The sequence below is a fragment of the Nylanderia fulva genome, unplaced genomic scaffold (assembly GCF_048542155.1).
Source record: "Nylanderia fulva isolate GAGA-0341 unplaced genomic scaffold, ASM4854215v1 Scaffold16, whole genome shotgun sequence".
NCBI lineage: Eukaryota > Metazoa > Arthropoda > Insecta > Hymenoptera > Formicidae > Nylanderia > Nylanderia fulva.
This window is the reverse complement of record NW_028189835.1, coordinates 711,300-725,430: the sequence shown is the minus strand read 5'-3', so window position 1 is coordinate 725,430 and position 14,131 is coordinate 711,300. Positions and strand designations below refer to the sequence as shown.

Below are 14,131 nucleotides of genomic sequence, written 5' to 3'. Positions count from 1 at the left end.
ATTATTTGATAATACAATTCCAAAAATTGCGACAAAAATGCATACAAAAATTATTATTGCAATTAATGCATAAAAATATAATAATTTTTAATTATGTAACACATAAAAATTCAATATTTAAATCTTTTACAGAAAATACAAACAAAGAAATAAAATTTTCTACAAGAATCTTTTGTGATTAAATATTTACACTTTTATTAGACTCACGCGAAACTCCATACCCCATACATCCATCACGCTGCGCGATTCGCGCGAAACTGATTCTCGAGGCTCGAGTGGAGTATCACGAGCGCGGGCCCGATGGTCACGTGACCAGTGGTCACGTGATTACTAGTCATGTGACCATCAGGCCCGCGCTTGCGATACTCCGCTCGAGAATCAGTTTCGCGCGAACCGCGCAGTATGATGGACATGTGGGATGTATTAATCTGATGAAAAGGCTAGAAAGAGAGAGTTGCTTTCATCGTGCAGCGTGCAGAGCCGTGCAGCATAGCGGACACGTACAGATCGAAAGATTCTTGTAGAAAATTATATTAATTGTTTTTTATTAAAAATTTATATATTAAATTTTTATTAATCACGTAAATAATAAATATACTTTTATGCATACATTATATGCAATAATAATTTTATACATGCATTGCAATTTTTAAGGTTTTATTATCAAAGAATAATATAACTTTTCTTCGCGCTCGGAATTATATTCGATTAAATTAAAACAAAATGAGAAAAATATATATAGAGATACATCTGTACAAAATAGTCTTCAAACAATACAATAAAAATTCGGCAAATTAAAATTATGTACATAATAAAAATTCAATAAATTAAAATTATATACATAATAGAAATTCGGGAATTAAAATTATGTATATAATAGAAATTCGGCGATTTAAAATTATGTACATAATAAAAATTCTGGAATTAAAATTATGTACATAGTAATTCGGCGAATTAAAATTATGGTTATGACATCAAACAACTGTCATTGCGAAAATTAACAATTTGACAATTACAGAATAAACAATACATAAATGATATCAAAGCGCACGAAGTAGCGCACAAAGTAGCGCACGAAGCGCGCGCTTGTGTTGTCTAATATTGTAAATGTAGCATGTTATAAATAACGTTCATTGTTGATAAAATATGTATATATACATATATATATATATGTTATCAAATATATGTATATAAAAAGAATAAAAAAGAACTTTTTTTTCGAAGCAATTTACGTAATATTGTGAACAAGTGCCACGAGTCGCTTTCAACCATTAATTTTGTTAACTTTGACTATCTCTGTTGTGTGCAAATTAGTTCCAACTTCTTGCATTGTTTGTCTTTTCAAAGTGCATAATTAACTTTTTGTTGTAATTAAACCGAATTAATGGTATCCCCATGACCTTGCTTATTTAAATTATTTAATTTATTTAAGTTGTATTTGCTACCGCGAATACTTTCCCTTAATTTCTTAAAAACTTTGCGCAAAAACTTAATATTGTTGTTAACATCGTATAGTATCGTCGTCGATATATTCGATATCACGAAATAATTTTTACAAAAATTATGGAAAAAAACTGTAACACTTGCACACATACTAAACATGTACTCTACAGACACCGTAACTAAAGTACTAATTACAACAGATAATCTTGTTTATAATCTATATTAAATTAATAGTACGTGTATTTTAATTGCTGTGTCGATCAAAAATCTATATTAAATGAGATAATTTGTACTTGTGATTCTAGATATTGTAATGCGTGTTCTTAAATTAAATTGAAAATTATTTTAATGTAATATCCTATACTTTCATAAAAAATGTCCTACTTCTTACGCACGTTATCTCTCTTGACAATAATTTTTTAATTTATTTGGAATTAATTGTATCTTATATAACAAAAATGTCGGAAGATTGGAATTTTCAAGCTTTTTAAACAAGATTAAAAAAAGCCCCCTTCCCTTTTACTAAACTTTAATTTTTTTTAAAGAGTATGAATGGATAATAAAATGACATCCTTGAGTAATTTTCAAATAAAATTAAAATTATTTTAATGAAAAATTTTATTACATATAGATAAAAAATGAGAACCGTCTTGCCTCGAAATTTTTGCCAAACAATAAAATTCATTTCAAATTTATCAACGAATTTGTTCTTAATAAAGAAAATTGCAATTGTATTTGTTTACCTATACACAGTAATATTACTTTTGCAAAGTGAAATCGCAATCAGACTAAATAACGATAAATGAACAAAGTGTTTTCCAAGTAAAGTAATTCGATCAAATTTCCCGATCAAATAATTCGATCTTAAAGAGAATTTTCTGTCTATAGCCTTGACATGAAACACCGCGTAAAGAAGGCACGATCAAAATGAAAGAATTTTGCAATTGGTTCCATCACCAAAGTAAAGAGAACTTTCTCATTAAATCCTCTATTTTTTCCATCTGTGTGTACTTAAAGTTGTACATCGTGAAAGTTGTTTGGCGACACTTTTAAATAGAAATTTCTCTCTACCGACAGCTTTCGTCTACCGACTGATAGGGATGAAAAGAAAGCGATGAGCTGAAGTATAAAAGCGGTCCTCTAAAAGCTGCACGTCATGTGGCTTCGTTCATTTCTTGTGCGATGTACATCGTGGAAACTCTAGCTAGCCTTAACCCTTCAACTTTCTGTTATTGAATGTTGAACTCTTTTTTTTTCCTGTCACCGACAACGTACAACTGATACTTTTTGCTAACAATGGAACGATATTCTCATCTCTTCCAGTTCGACGTCATCAGAAAATTGAAAAAAACCTACTTCCAGATAATTAAATCTATCGATTTATTTAAATTCCAAGCAGAATAACAAAGATTAAATTATATACCAAACGCGACCGTCGATATGTTATATATCGCACAATATTATACAATATCATTTTTTCCTCCGTTCCGTATAGACAGACTATCAAATTGAACTGTCACGAATCAGATATAAAAATTATCTTAGTATAAAGGCAGACAATAAGTTTGCACGCGATGATACGATTTAAATCCAAGATATGCTTCTTTCAGCCGTGTCGGTGTCGGTGGGTGTCTGGACTTTGGTAGCTATTTCTCTAGAACGTTACTTCGCTATTTGCCGACCGTTGAAGTCGAGACGATGGCAGACACAATTTCATGCTTACAAAATGATTGCTGTCGTGTGGACTCTCAGTCTTACGTGGAACGCGCCGATCCTGATCGTATCTCGATTAAAGGATTTGCGTGGAGGTAAGAGAACGCTGATACATGGCACCTGTATCTTATTTAAGCGAATAACAAACATGGAGAAATGAATAACAAATGTGACCGAATAATATTTTACCACAGCACTGACAATACAATAGCTATGAGAATTATGGATTAAATTGTTTGTTTCGATTCATCTTTTTTTACGCGCTTAAAATAACCATTTGCAGCCATTAAATAATCATGAATGCATGTACTTTGCAACGCGACATTTGCAATATTTGTTAAAAAAACGTTATATGTTGCAACTATTCGCAGAAGTGAGGCCAACTTTTTTTTATACCGTGTTGACATTTTCCTCTCAGCCCAATATATCGACATCCGCATCTCGTCTTCCTCCGGGAATTGCACTCGTCGGTGTAGGTGGCTTATACATATACATATTATCCAACAACTGAGACATATTGAACACTCTGCAATATTGAACAGAAGAAATTGAGCCCTTTGTGCGGATAAAATTTTGTTCGTTACGTAAGAGATGTTTTTTTATTCTAATAAAAAAGTGCTTTTAATCAGTGAAATATTAGTGATATCTTAAAACAATAATAAATAGTTAGTACCAAACAATTAAATTTAATATTAATTATGATTGACTTGTGATCTGTTGCATAAAATCGATGTATTATATCGATATATTGCTTTAAGATATCAATTAGTAATTCGTGTTCGCCGTGATATTCGGAAGATCTCTAGCACTTAATCTAATCTAAAGTAGAGATATGTGTATGTAGAATATATATGTATGAACTATCTATAACTATGTATAAGGATAATATGACTGCATTATATTACATAGTTCCTTCAGCATTAATTACACATTCTCTGATGCAGGCTTCTCTTCTTAAGATATTAAAAGTAAATTGTGAAGAGTAATATTGTGATATTATATTATATATTAATATTATATTAAAATATACCATATATATAATACAGAAATCGTATACGACTTATTAAACTTTGATATTGAGGCAATGAAAGTTAATTGCATCGCAGCATCATTACCGACTACTTCACACATTTATTTTTATACTCCCTACATTTCGTTTCATTAACAAGAGTTAATTTCCAGAATATTAATTATCGTCGTGAATTTAGGGAATACAAAATTTGTCATACATAACGTAATTATTTTAACAACTTTACAACAATTAATAATACTACAAATTATTATAAAATTATTTAATAGATATATTAATCTAATTATACATTATAATAAATGCATACACACATACATAATTATACAGATATGAATATATTAAAATTGATTAATTAATTAAACACTCTATATAAAATAAAAAAAATAGAATAATGTTTAATTAACAATTTTAATTAATGGTTGCATTTAGGTTCTCCGTGTGAACAAATAAGAAATTAGGAGACCCTGTTTTAACCGCATAGTCGTTTTCCACTGGGATACAAATTCCCGATTACGTCACAGCTCTATCTAATCAGTCGAATTTTACGGTTAAACCATTGAAAATCTCTCTCGCATAACGCTTTCAGGAAGACGTAAATGTCGCGAAGAATGGCCGAATGTCGGTACCGAGAGAGCGTACAATCTTTTCCTGGATGGCACGTTGCTTCTGATACCACTGCTGCTCATGAGTCTGGCCTATTCGCTGATAGCGATAAAACTCTGGCGCGGTTTGAAGCTCGAGATACGACAGTCGTCGACATGCACTAGAAGACGTAAGTCAAGTGTCGCTTCGGATATATCAAAATGCATGTGTACGTCAATTCTCGCGAGATGTCAGAAAACAGTTCGTTGACATTCGACTTTATTGGAAATAATAAAGAATTCTTGAAAGAATTACGTGAAACACACAAATCAACAAAATTGTTTAATGGTGCAATTAATAATTTCGTCTTAATAGTTTTCGTCTATATAAGAGGGTGTCTCCAAAAATAAATTAAATATTTTGAGATAAATAATTCAATTAGAGAAATGCAAATGATATGTCGATCTTCTGCATAATTATTCTTCTTCTCAATACATTTTTTATATTGTTGCACCAACTTCTTTATTCCATTAGACAAAATATTTTTGGTTGTGCCTTTAGTTAGGAATGCACCGCTTCTTTAATTTTATTATCATTCTCAAATCTTTATCCTTTCAAAGCGTCTAAACACATGTTAATTAGAGGGAATAAGGATAGGGAAATGCTGTAAGATCAAAGAAGAAACGATGCATTCCTGGCTGAAGACAAAAACATTTTTTTGTAATGGAATAAAGAAGTTATTGGTGTAACAGTGTAAGAAGTGTATTGAAAAAGAAGATAATTATATATATAAAAAAATTGACCTATTGTTATATCTCTGATTAAATGATATCAAAATATTTAATTTGCTGTTACTTTTCGAAACATCCTTTTACTCGAATCTCAAGTGTAACTTGGCACAAATGTCAACTAATTGTAAGTTATATGTAATGAAATGCCACTTGCAGATAGTCTTAAAGTCAAATTCGTATCAAGATTGAAGGTTGTGAACGTTGTGAATTACAGTAGAGAGAACAGCGTCTAACGCGACAGTTCGAGGCTCAACTTACAACAATAACAATGACAGAGAAGCAAGATCGACGACGTTTCGCGCTTGCGGTCCAACTTCGAGGTCGCGTCGAGGCTTCTCGTCTTCTTCGAGGCACTTTCAAGGCGCTCAGGGTGCACCATCTAGGGTGAGAAAATATTGAGTAAACATTACCTTGGAAAATGTAATATCAATGTCAAATTAAATTATCACGATTTATATTGAGCGTCGCCGAAGAGACAAGAGATCGAACGCTTAATGGTTTTAATTATTTGTCTTGTTTGTAGTATTTTCTCTTAATCCTGCAATTAGTTTAATCAAATCTCTCTAAACAATGCGTATACAAAGATATTAGCTTTTGCTTACAGACGTTGACAGATATCCTTAGATTATTTTCTATAATAAGTAAACAAAAAAATTTTTATAATAAAGTATATTATAAAATATATTATTTTATTCCATCCTTTATAAATATAAGCAAAAAGTAAATTTCGCAATTGTAAAAATGTTTTTAAATTGTTATCTCTTGTTTAACGTTTTTTTATCAAATTAAATTTTGAAATAAATTGTTGAAAGATCTGGTTTATTTTAATATTGACGAAATTCAATTTTGTTTTTTTTGTTACCAGCGTAGAATTAATATAGTTGAAATACTAAAAATTGCCAGTTATCCATAAAGATATATTTAATAGATAATATTATACGTAATTGTTTTTTCGGGCTTAATTTTCGGGTAATTATCCTGGTTAACAATTCATTTACTTTAATTAATTATCATTTTATTATCATAACAAGCAGCTTATTAATATAATCGGCTGCGGTTTTGATTATAAATTGGGAGAGTGTAACCACTGTATTATTAATTTCCCTCGGCTAATCGAGATTCCATGATCGAGCGAAATGGACCGCGGTAGATTTTGCGAAATAGAATGACAAATGAAGTCGTTTGACGTTTCGAGACGTTCGAGCAAAAACACGTGTAACAGTTAACCGAGACATCATCAACCAGACATTCTCTTCCTCATCCCTTTATCCCCCTCCCAGAAAAAGGTGCGGTCACCACGGACAGTAGTCTCCAGGGTGCTTCTTACCGACAAGTGTCACGGTACAGATTTGTCCCAGGGATCCAGGATTCAGATACGAGCGAACGGAAGCAACTGCTTAACGCGGGACACGAAGGATCTCCCTAACGAGGATCAGCAGGACTCGACCTGCCCGTTTAGCAGACAACACGTGATACGCAGTAATTACATGGGAAAAAGCATCGAGGCCAAGAAGAAGGTATGCATTCATACGAGCGACTGATTAAACGAAACTATGCGAACGCTATGCTTTGCGCGCGATTTCCGCTTCGGTAAAATTTAACGCGTAATTACGTATGCGCTTTGCATGCATATAAAGTGCGCTCGTAGCGGGTCCCGGTTTCTAGGAAATCGCGAAATCTGGAGCGAACGTAGGAAAAAGCCGCGCTTACTGGCGCACGCCAGGTCGAGAGATATTTATCGCCAACTCGCGAGACTATATTAACCCTCTATTATTCCCCTGCAATGCTCACTCGCAAAGAATCTCGTACATATACAAGGTGCAAAATTTCTCCATTTTCTTTCCATTAACAAATTCTTCGGCCAATTTTGGAGGCGATTTTTCCTCGGCGAAAATGTCGAGGTCATTTCTTGCAATTCTAAAATTAACTGAAGAATTTTTGTGAGTTTTGTTAGTATTTACACTCTACAAAGTTTAGTTTCGAAAAGTCTTTCTTTCTCGCTCCCTTATAACTCGAAAATTACCTGGATATGTTCACCGAAGAAAACTAGTTTCCAGAAAATCTGGTATTGGATAGAAAATACACCGAAATTTAGTTGCACCCTGTATATTTGCAGTCTATAAATATATAGAGGAAAAATCGTAATATATTTTGCGCGTAAGACGATTTAATCTCGCATGCATGCATGCATAGATCCGGGCTCGAATCAGAAGACAATCGTAGCGCCATATTAATACGCATGATACAAGAATATCACAAATTTGAACATGAATATTTCAGCCCGGTTAGTAGTTTCTGACTCGCGACCGGATATTAAGTAGACACGTTTCGTTCGCCGCATTGAAGAGGCGTCTTCTTTTTGGGTTGCCGCAGGTGATCCGAATGCTCTTCGTGATTGTCCTCGAGTTCTTCGTGTGCTGGGCGCCGCTGCACGTGATCAATACATGGTATCTTTTCGCGCCCGATCTGGTCTATTCGATCGTCGGTAGCACCGGCATCAGTCTGGTCCAGTTATTGGCCTATGTGTCCAGCTGCTGCAATCCCATCACGTACTGTTTCATGAACAGAAAATTTCGTCAAGCGTTCCTTGGTCTCTTCGACTGCCACCGTTGCTGGAGGTAAAATTTAGGTGAAACCGCGCGCGTGCATAATATGTATATCCCTTAACACAGACAAAACGTAAACTTGAAGGAATTATGACGACACGTAAGACGGAGCTCTCCCTTGTTCAAATCTGTTCTCTTTATGAGTTGTACTACTTGGACTACTTCACCCGGCGAGGGATTAATTTCGCCGAAGATATGTAGAAGAGTTCCCTCTTGGAGCTGCCGCAACTAGTTAAGAAGGCTATAATTACGTAATAGCCATCTCTCCTACCAAACCTTGTTAAAGTTATTAACAACAGAGCTCGTTCTTAAGAGTTACAAAAAAGTTCAGTTTGTTCCTTTTAAATGCGGCATGGAATTGAATGCATAAAATTATGAAACGTACAAGTTTTTGCGTATGTTAGTTACATAAATACAAAAATTCACCTTTTGAAGAAAGTTTAAGAACTGCACGATTCTAGAGAGGAAAGAAAGAATCCATGGCTGGAGTTGTATCGTAAATGGAACGGTCACGTAAACGGACGTGCGTTTTATTTTAGGGTAGGTTGCAGACACAGCGACATCGCTATGGCGGCCACGGGAAATGCCGGGCAAGCTGGCAATAACAGCGAATTAAGCGGAAATGACTCGACGGTGTATCTAGGCAGAGCATCCCTCGTCGCCAGATCAGGTATCATCCTACCGCTAAGTTGATCGTTCATTATCGTCATTCTCGTAGATCCGGTTGCGACATCGTCCATCATTTTCAAGATTCCGATTACGTTACCTCGAGATGTTATATATGATACCACAGTGGCCCAGATTCTGTCAAATTATCATAACATTACACGTAACTTTCAAGAAGTCTGTCAGCTTATCTTACCGCATGTCAAAACATTAATTAAATTCTACACACAAAAATTTTACATACCATATTGTAATAAATACGAATAAAATGTACATTTCTAATGCATGACATTTTCCAAGTTAATAGAGTCTAGTTCGTAACCAAAACTAAACTAAAGCACTGACGTGATCGATATCCGTCTCGAACATTCACTGGCTTTTCATGGCATACGTTAGTGTTCCCACGTGTAATTCCTTCATGAGATACCGGCTTACATTTACTATATATATGCACCGGATGTGTCTCTAAACTTTTGAATGAATAATTAGACCGTGCTCTAATTCTTACTTGTGTGAACGTTAATTATTTGTATTTGTTGTATACGACTGTCCTCTCGGTCTGCATATATAATAATAATGTGGAGATAAAAGTAGGAATTTCAACGATAAATAGTAGCAAACGCGTACACATAAGACATAGTACACATAAATTCATTTAATTTGTGCTTCAAAAATTTGATGTGCGATTTAATTAATTGTCAAAAGAGGAAAAAATTATTACTTTGCAAGTGTAGCGAAAAATGAGAATATGTTTTCACAAAACAGGATATACTAGTTTTATCTTACGGATGACAAACTAATATCGATCCATCATAGATAATTGGAGATTATTATGCAAAAAATACCATCTTTAGAACATAATTTTTTTGGATCATGGCATTTTTTAAACATATATTAAAAATAAAATTTTATGTCAATTTCAAAATTGATTTTTTGGCAGTTGTTTTTTTGCGTTTTATCTTGAAATCATTAAACATTGAAACATTGTGCAGTTTGATTGCCAGATAAAATGGCCATATAAAATGTAATAGTAATCTATAACAATCTCGAATTTAAATTCAACAATAAATTTGAGAATTGTCATGTGTTGTTAATCAGATTACGTAACGCAATAAATAATAATGAATTTCATAAAAACTATAAGCGCTGCTTATCTTTCGACACACTTCAATTTAAAATAAATTTCCACGTGAAGATAATATTCCAGCTTTTTTCCCCTCATCACAAATGCATTGCTTCCTTTTTATTCTTAAAAATTTATTTCGTAAAAAATGTATTTTTCCGTAATCTTTATTTTTTATCCGTGCAATAATTTGTGCAAAAATATAAGACTGGTAAAAATATGTGAACGATTTAACATTCTACATTATCTGAAAAATAATTACTCAAGTCCGAATATCCATATAATCCGGATTCTAATTCGGAAGATGAATCTGTTTAAATTTCTCTACGAGAATTTCGCTTGATAAATAATTTTCTCTCTCGTCGTGTTAAAAAATTTCGAGTACATCTTTATTTTTACCAAAGAAGAAAAAATATCCTATCGCATCTGATCCGAATGAATGAATTTGCGGATTTAGACGGATACACTATATCGGGCTTGAGTGAAACAAATAATGATTATTTCGAATACGGAAAATCCGGAGTATTTGTATGAACGCTCGTCTTCACGGGACGGGAATATTGTTTCAGAGGTGGTTCGGTTGCTGGAGGAGGAAGATCGCGTCTAGTATAGGTCGTGCGGATTATGCGATGGGGCGACGGAACCGAATGTATCTCTGCCCCAATTTCGCGAGCAGGAGGAGGATTTCTTCCTGAAAATATCCTGGCGCTCGCCCGCCGACAGGATCGCTTGTCGTGGAAGCGGCAAGGAAACACTCGCGTGTGCGTCTCATTGCTCATCGAGATCTTCTTGCATGGACAATCTCAACTTCCTTTACGATTAAGCGAAAGTAAGCGAGATGCATCGACGTCGAGGCGCGTATTTTTTGGCCTAACATAGAAATTTCGGGAGATCTCTTTTTATACTTTTAGTTCATTCATATATGGAGATTACGAAAGGTTCGGAGAAACGTCTCTATATAGTATCTTGCCGGCTTCTCCGTTGAATATGTCTTATTTTTCTATTCCGCATAAAATCGATCGCATTCATAGAAAAATATAATATCGCGTTAGTGTTTTTTGTACAGATCTCTGTCAAACAGATCGGACGGATGAAAGTTTTTTACAATGTAATCGCAGATACGTAAAATTAAATTAGTTTGTCAAATATATTATATATCTTAATGAATTAACAATTTAAAATTGATGAAATTGATATTCATTAATAAGTCATATATTAAGTGTATAATTGATCGATACGTTTCTAATAATGATAAAATACTTCAAAATGATAGTTACAAATATTGAAAAAAATTGTAATTTTTCATCAGGTTCTTATCCTTGAAATATATTTAATATATAATAATGATATAGCACATTCTAATTAAATTTTTGCGATATCGTAAAAAATGCATTTTCGGAAGATTAATAATTCATCTGATTTTGCGAAATAATGTTTTTCAAGTATTCATAAAAAGAATGTTAAAAGCGCTTTGAGCACTTTCGCACAGGTAAGCTTAAAGCTGTAGAGCCGTAAAACATATTTATTCAGTAAACGGAGTTTTATGTGGAAAACAAACACAGTTATGCTATTTCAGCTTAACGCTTGCTCATTTATGTTACTTATGCTAATTTTGAGAAGCAGTTTTAAATTTAATGTTTGCACACATATTATATCCAGTCAAATATATTTTACAAATGATTCCATTTTATAACTCCAACATTAGGTAATATTTAATTCAATTTCTATTCATTCTTTGCCATTAATTAATTATCGCTCCAGAAATACATTTGGTGTGCGCTTAAAAAGATTTTTTTTTGACAAAATGTATCAAATATAGTTTACAAATAATTCCATTTTATAACTCCAATATTAGGTGATATTTAATTCAATTTCTATTAATTCTTTGCCATTAATTAATTATCGCTCCAGAAATACATTTGGTGTGTGCTTAAAAAGATTTTTTTTGACAAAATGTATCGTTCTCCGCGTGTAAGAGAGAAGAAGAGGAAAAAAGAATTTTTATATACAAATGCCACATGTTATATGCAGTTCTCATAACTTTCATCATACATATCTTTGATACACCTGTTGCACACGTTTCATGAACCTGCCAGGGAATAACCCTTAAATGATAACGCGAGATATAATATATATACAGCCACGTCGCTTAAAGCCGTACTTGCTGTGTTTCCAGAGTTTTACATTTATATATAATACTTTAATGTCTTTTTTCGTGACCAAGTATTATTGCTCGTGTAACGCGAGCACTCACACAGATTCAAGCCTGTTACAAATTGCTACATTAAAATTTGCGCATTTTAAAAAGAATTTACTCTTGAATCCATTTATCATTTTAATATATTTTTAAATATCATGAAAATACTTCTCATTATTAATAGTAGTTTTTCCACGTCCAGAGATATCAGATTTCTGTGAAATATATATTAATATTGTATATATAATGAAAAATCTATATCCGCCTAAAGTTTTGAAACTGCTGCTTTTATTAAATAACTGTGTTTGTTTGGATATACTTCTCAATTTCTCTTATATAATCTTTTAATCTAATAATATAACAATGTTACATGTATGTTTTTTATTTATTAAAAATGTTTAAATGTTTAAAAAAAGTTACACATAAATGCAATGGATATATCTCTATGTACAAAAAGTATATTGATCGTTATATTGTACGACGAAATATAGATATTACTACTTAAATTCTGTTAAGATAAACATATCGTGGCTCAACCGGCATCACATAATTATTTGCAAAAATACAGATTGTGCATCGCGTATAAAAATAAAATTTGTTCCTCGTAGGGTTCTATATTCTTCTGAAAAAATATATTCGAAAGTTCTTCGCGCCGCTGCAACACTTGTAACAAAATAGAAATAAGATTTGATCGATTTTAGACACTGCGCAAAGATGTTTAATAAACTTTTTTCAACACAACTACAATCTCGCTTTTATTTTTTGATTGAATTTCAAGAGTCCTTTGCTCTCCCAATTTCACTATTTACTCTGTCCTTTAGTTCTCCAACATTTTCTCTGATGAATGAATACTGTAAAAGTGTTTCATTTTCACCGTCTGTTGTTTTCTACGTTATTTTCTAAATATGGAAAACATTTCCACGAGCTTAAATAAATTTTAAATTAAAACATAAACTATGATCCTTCTATCCAACAACATAACAAGATGCGAGAATAATTTTATACACTCATGAAAAATAATATTTTATCGAAATATTAATTCCGTTAGTTTTAACTAGAATCTTAATTAAGATCTTGACTTGGATTAAATTTCTGTTTTAATAAGTACAAATGTAATTATGTAAGCAAGTTAAAAGAAAATTGATCGTGATGTAACGCAACTTTCTTCTGTTACGTAATACATTAATATACCTATCTGTAAAATATACTTTTATACTTTTATTAATTTTTTGTTCATTGCATTGACACGCTCGTTGTGAAAGGACATTCTCACAAAGAAATTGATTACAGATTACTTTATAAAGTTTTCGTTTCATGTGTTTGTTTTGCAGAATATTGCGGAATATAATAATCAAGAGAATATGGAGAAAATGTTAAAAAAAAAATCTATTTTTTTTGTTACTCTACTCTCGTCGAGTTATATACATATATATATATATATATATATACAATATACATTCGACAAATCAAGCAATCACAGAGTGAGACTTTTTTGTAATTCAATTTTTCGATACAATAAAATCTATATTGTGTGTGTGTGAGAATTCTCCTGAAAAGAAATGAAAAAATTTGATTAAAAATATCTCAATAAAAATTCTCATATCAAAGAACATCTTTCAAATTTTTTGTACACCTACATACATATATATGTGAATCGTATCGCTATTGTTTACTTTTTCTTGGATTAATAATTCTTACCGCAAAGGTTGAGGTAAAGCTGGGTTACATCTATACAAACATGAGTTCTTGTAAAGCTAAGAAAGGATATTGTCCCATGTCGGCCACTTAATCTCGTGTCTTATCGGTCCACGAGGAATTTATCCCAACCCAATTATTAATCAGAGACTATGGCTTGTTTCAGGGAGTAAAAACCCAAAGGACGAAAATACTTCAATATATTACGTCACGTGCATTTATCATTTTCCTACAATATTTAATCTCGTTCTTGTCACGAAAAGTTATGGAAATAGATGCGAGGAC

The 14,131-nt window shown here is 32.5% G+C and overlaps 1 protein-coding gene across 8 annotated transcripts in view; it reads left to right on the top strand.

Annotated features, from left to right (window-relative positions):
* LOC114928531 (cholecystokinin receptor type A) overlaps positions 1 to 12,892 on the top strand; it is a 41,788-nt gene extending 28,896 nt beyond the window's left edge. For 7 of the 8 annotated variants that reach the window (XM_029299778.2, XM_029299775.2, XM_085480765.1 and 4 more), the window contains 7 exons: positions 3,054 to 3,251; positions 4,773 to 4,958; positions 5,774 to 5,943; positions 6,840 to 7,076; positions 7,933 to 8,177; positions 8,705 to 8,835; positions 10,524 to 12,892. In XM_029299778.2, the coding sequence (XP_029155611.1) occupies positions 3,054 to 3,251; positions 4,773 to 4,958; positions 5,774 to 5,943; positions 6,840 to 7,076; positions 7,933 to 8,177; positions 8,705 to 8,835; positions 10,524 to 10,561 (1,205 nt within the window). In that variant the 3' untranslated portion in view covers positions 10,562 to 12,892. The remainder of the gene's footprint in view (positions 1 to 3,053; positions 3,252 to 4,772; positions 4,959 to 5,773; positions 5,944 to 6,839; positions 7,077 to 7,932; positions 8,178 to 8,704; positions 8,836 to 10,523) is intronic. The other variant, XM_085480766.1, reaches the window with a different exon arrangement.
* The last annotated feature ends 1,239 nt before the right edge of the window (positions 12,893 to 14,131 follow it).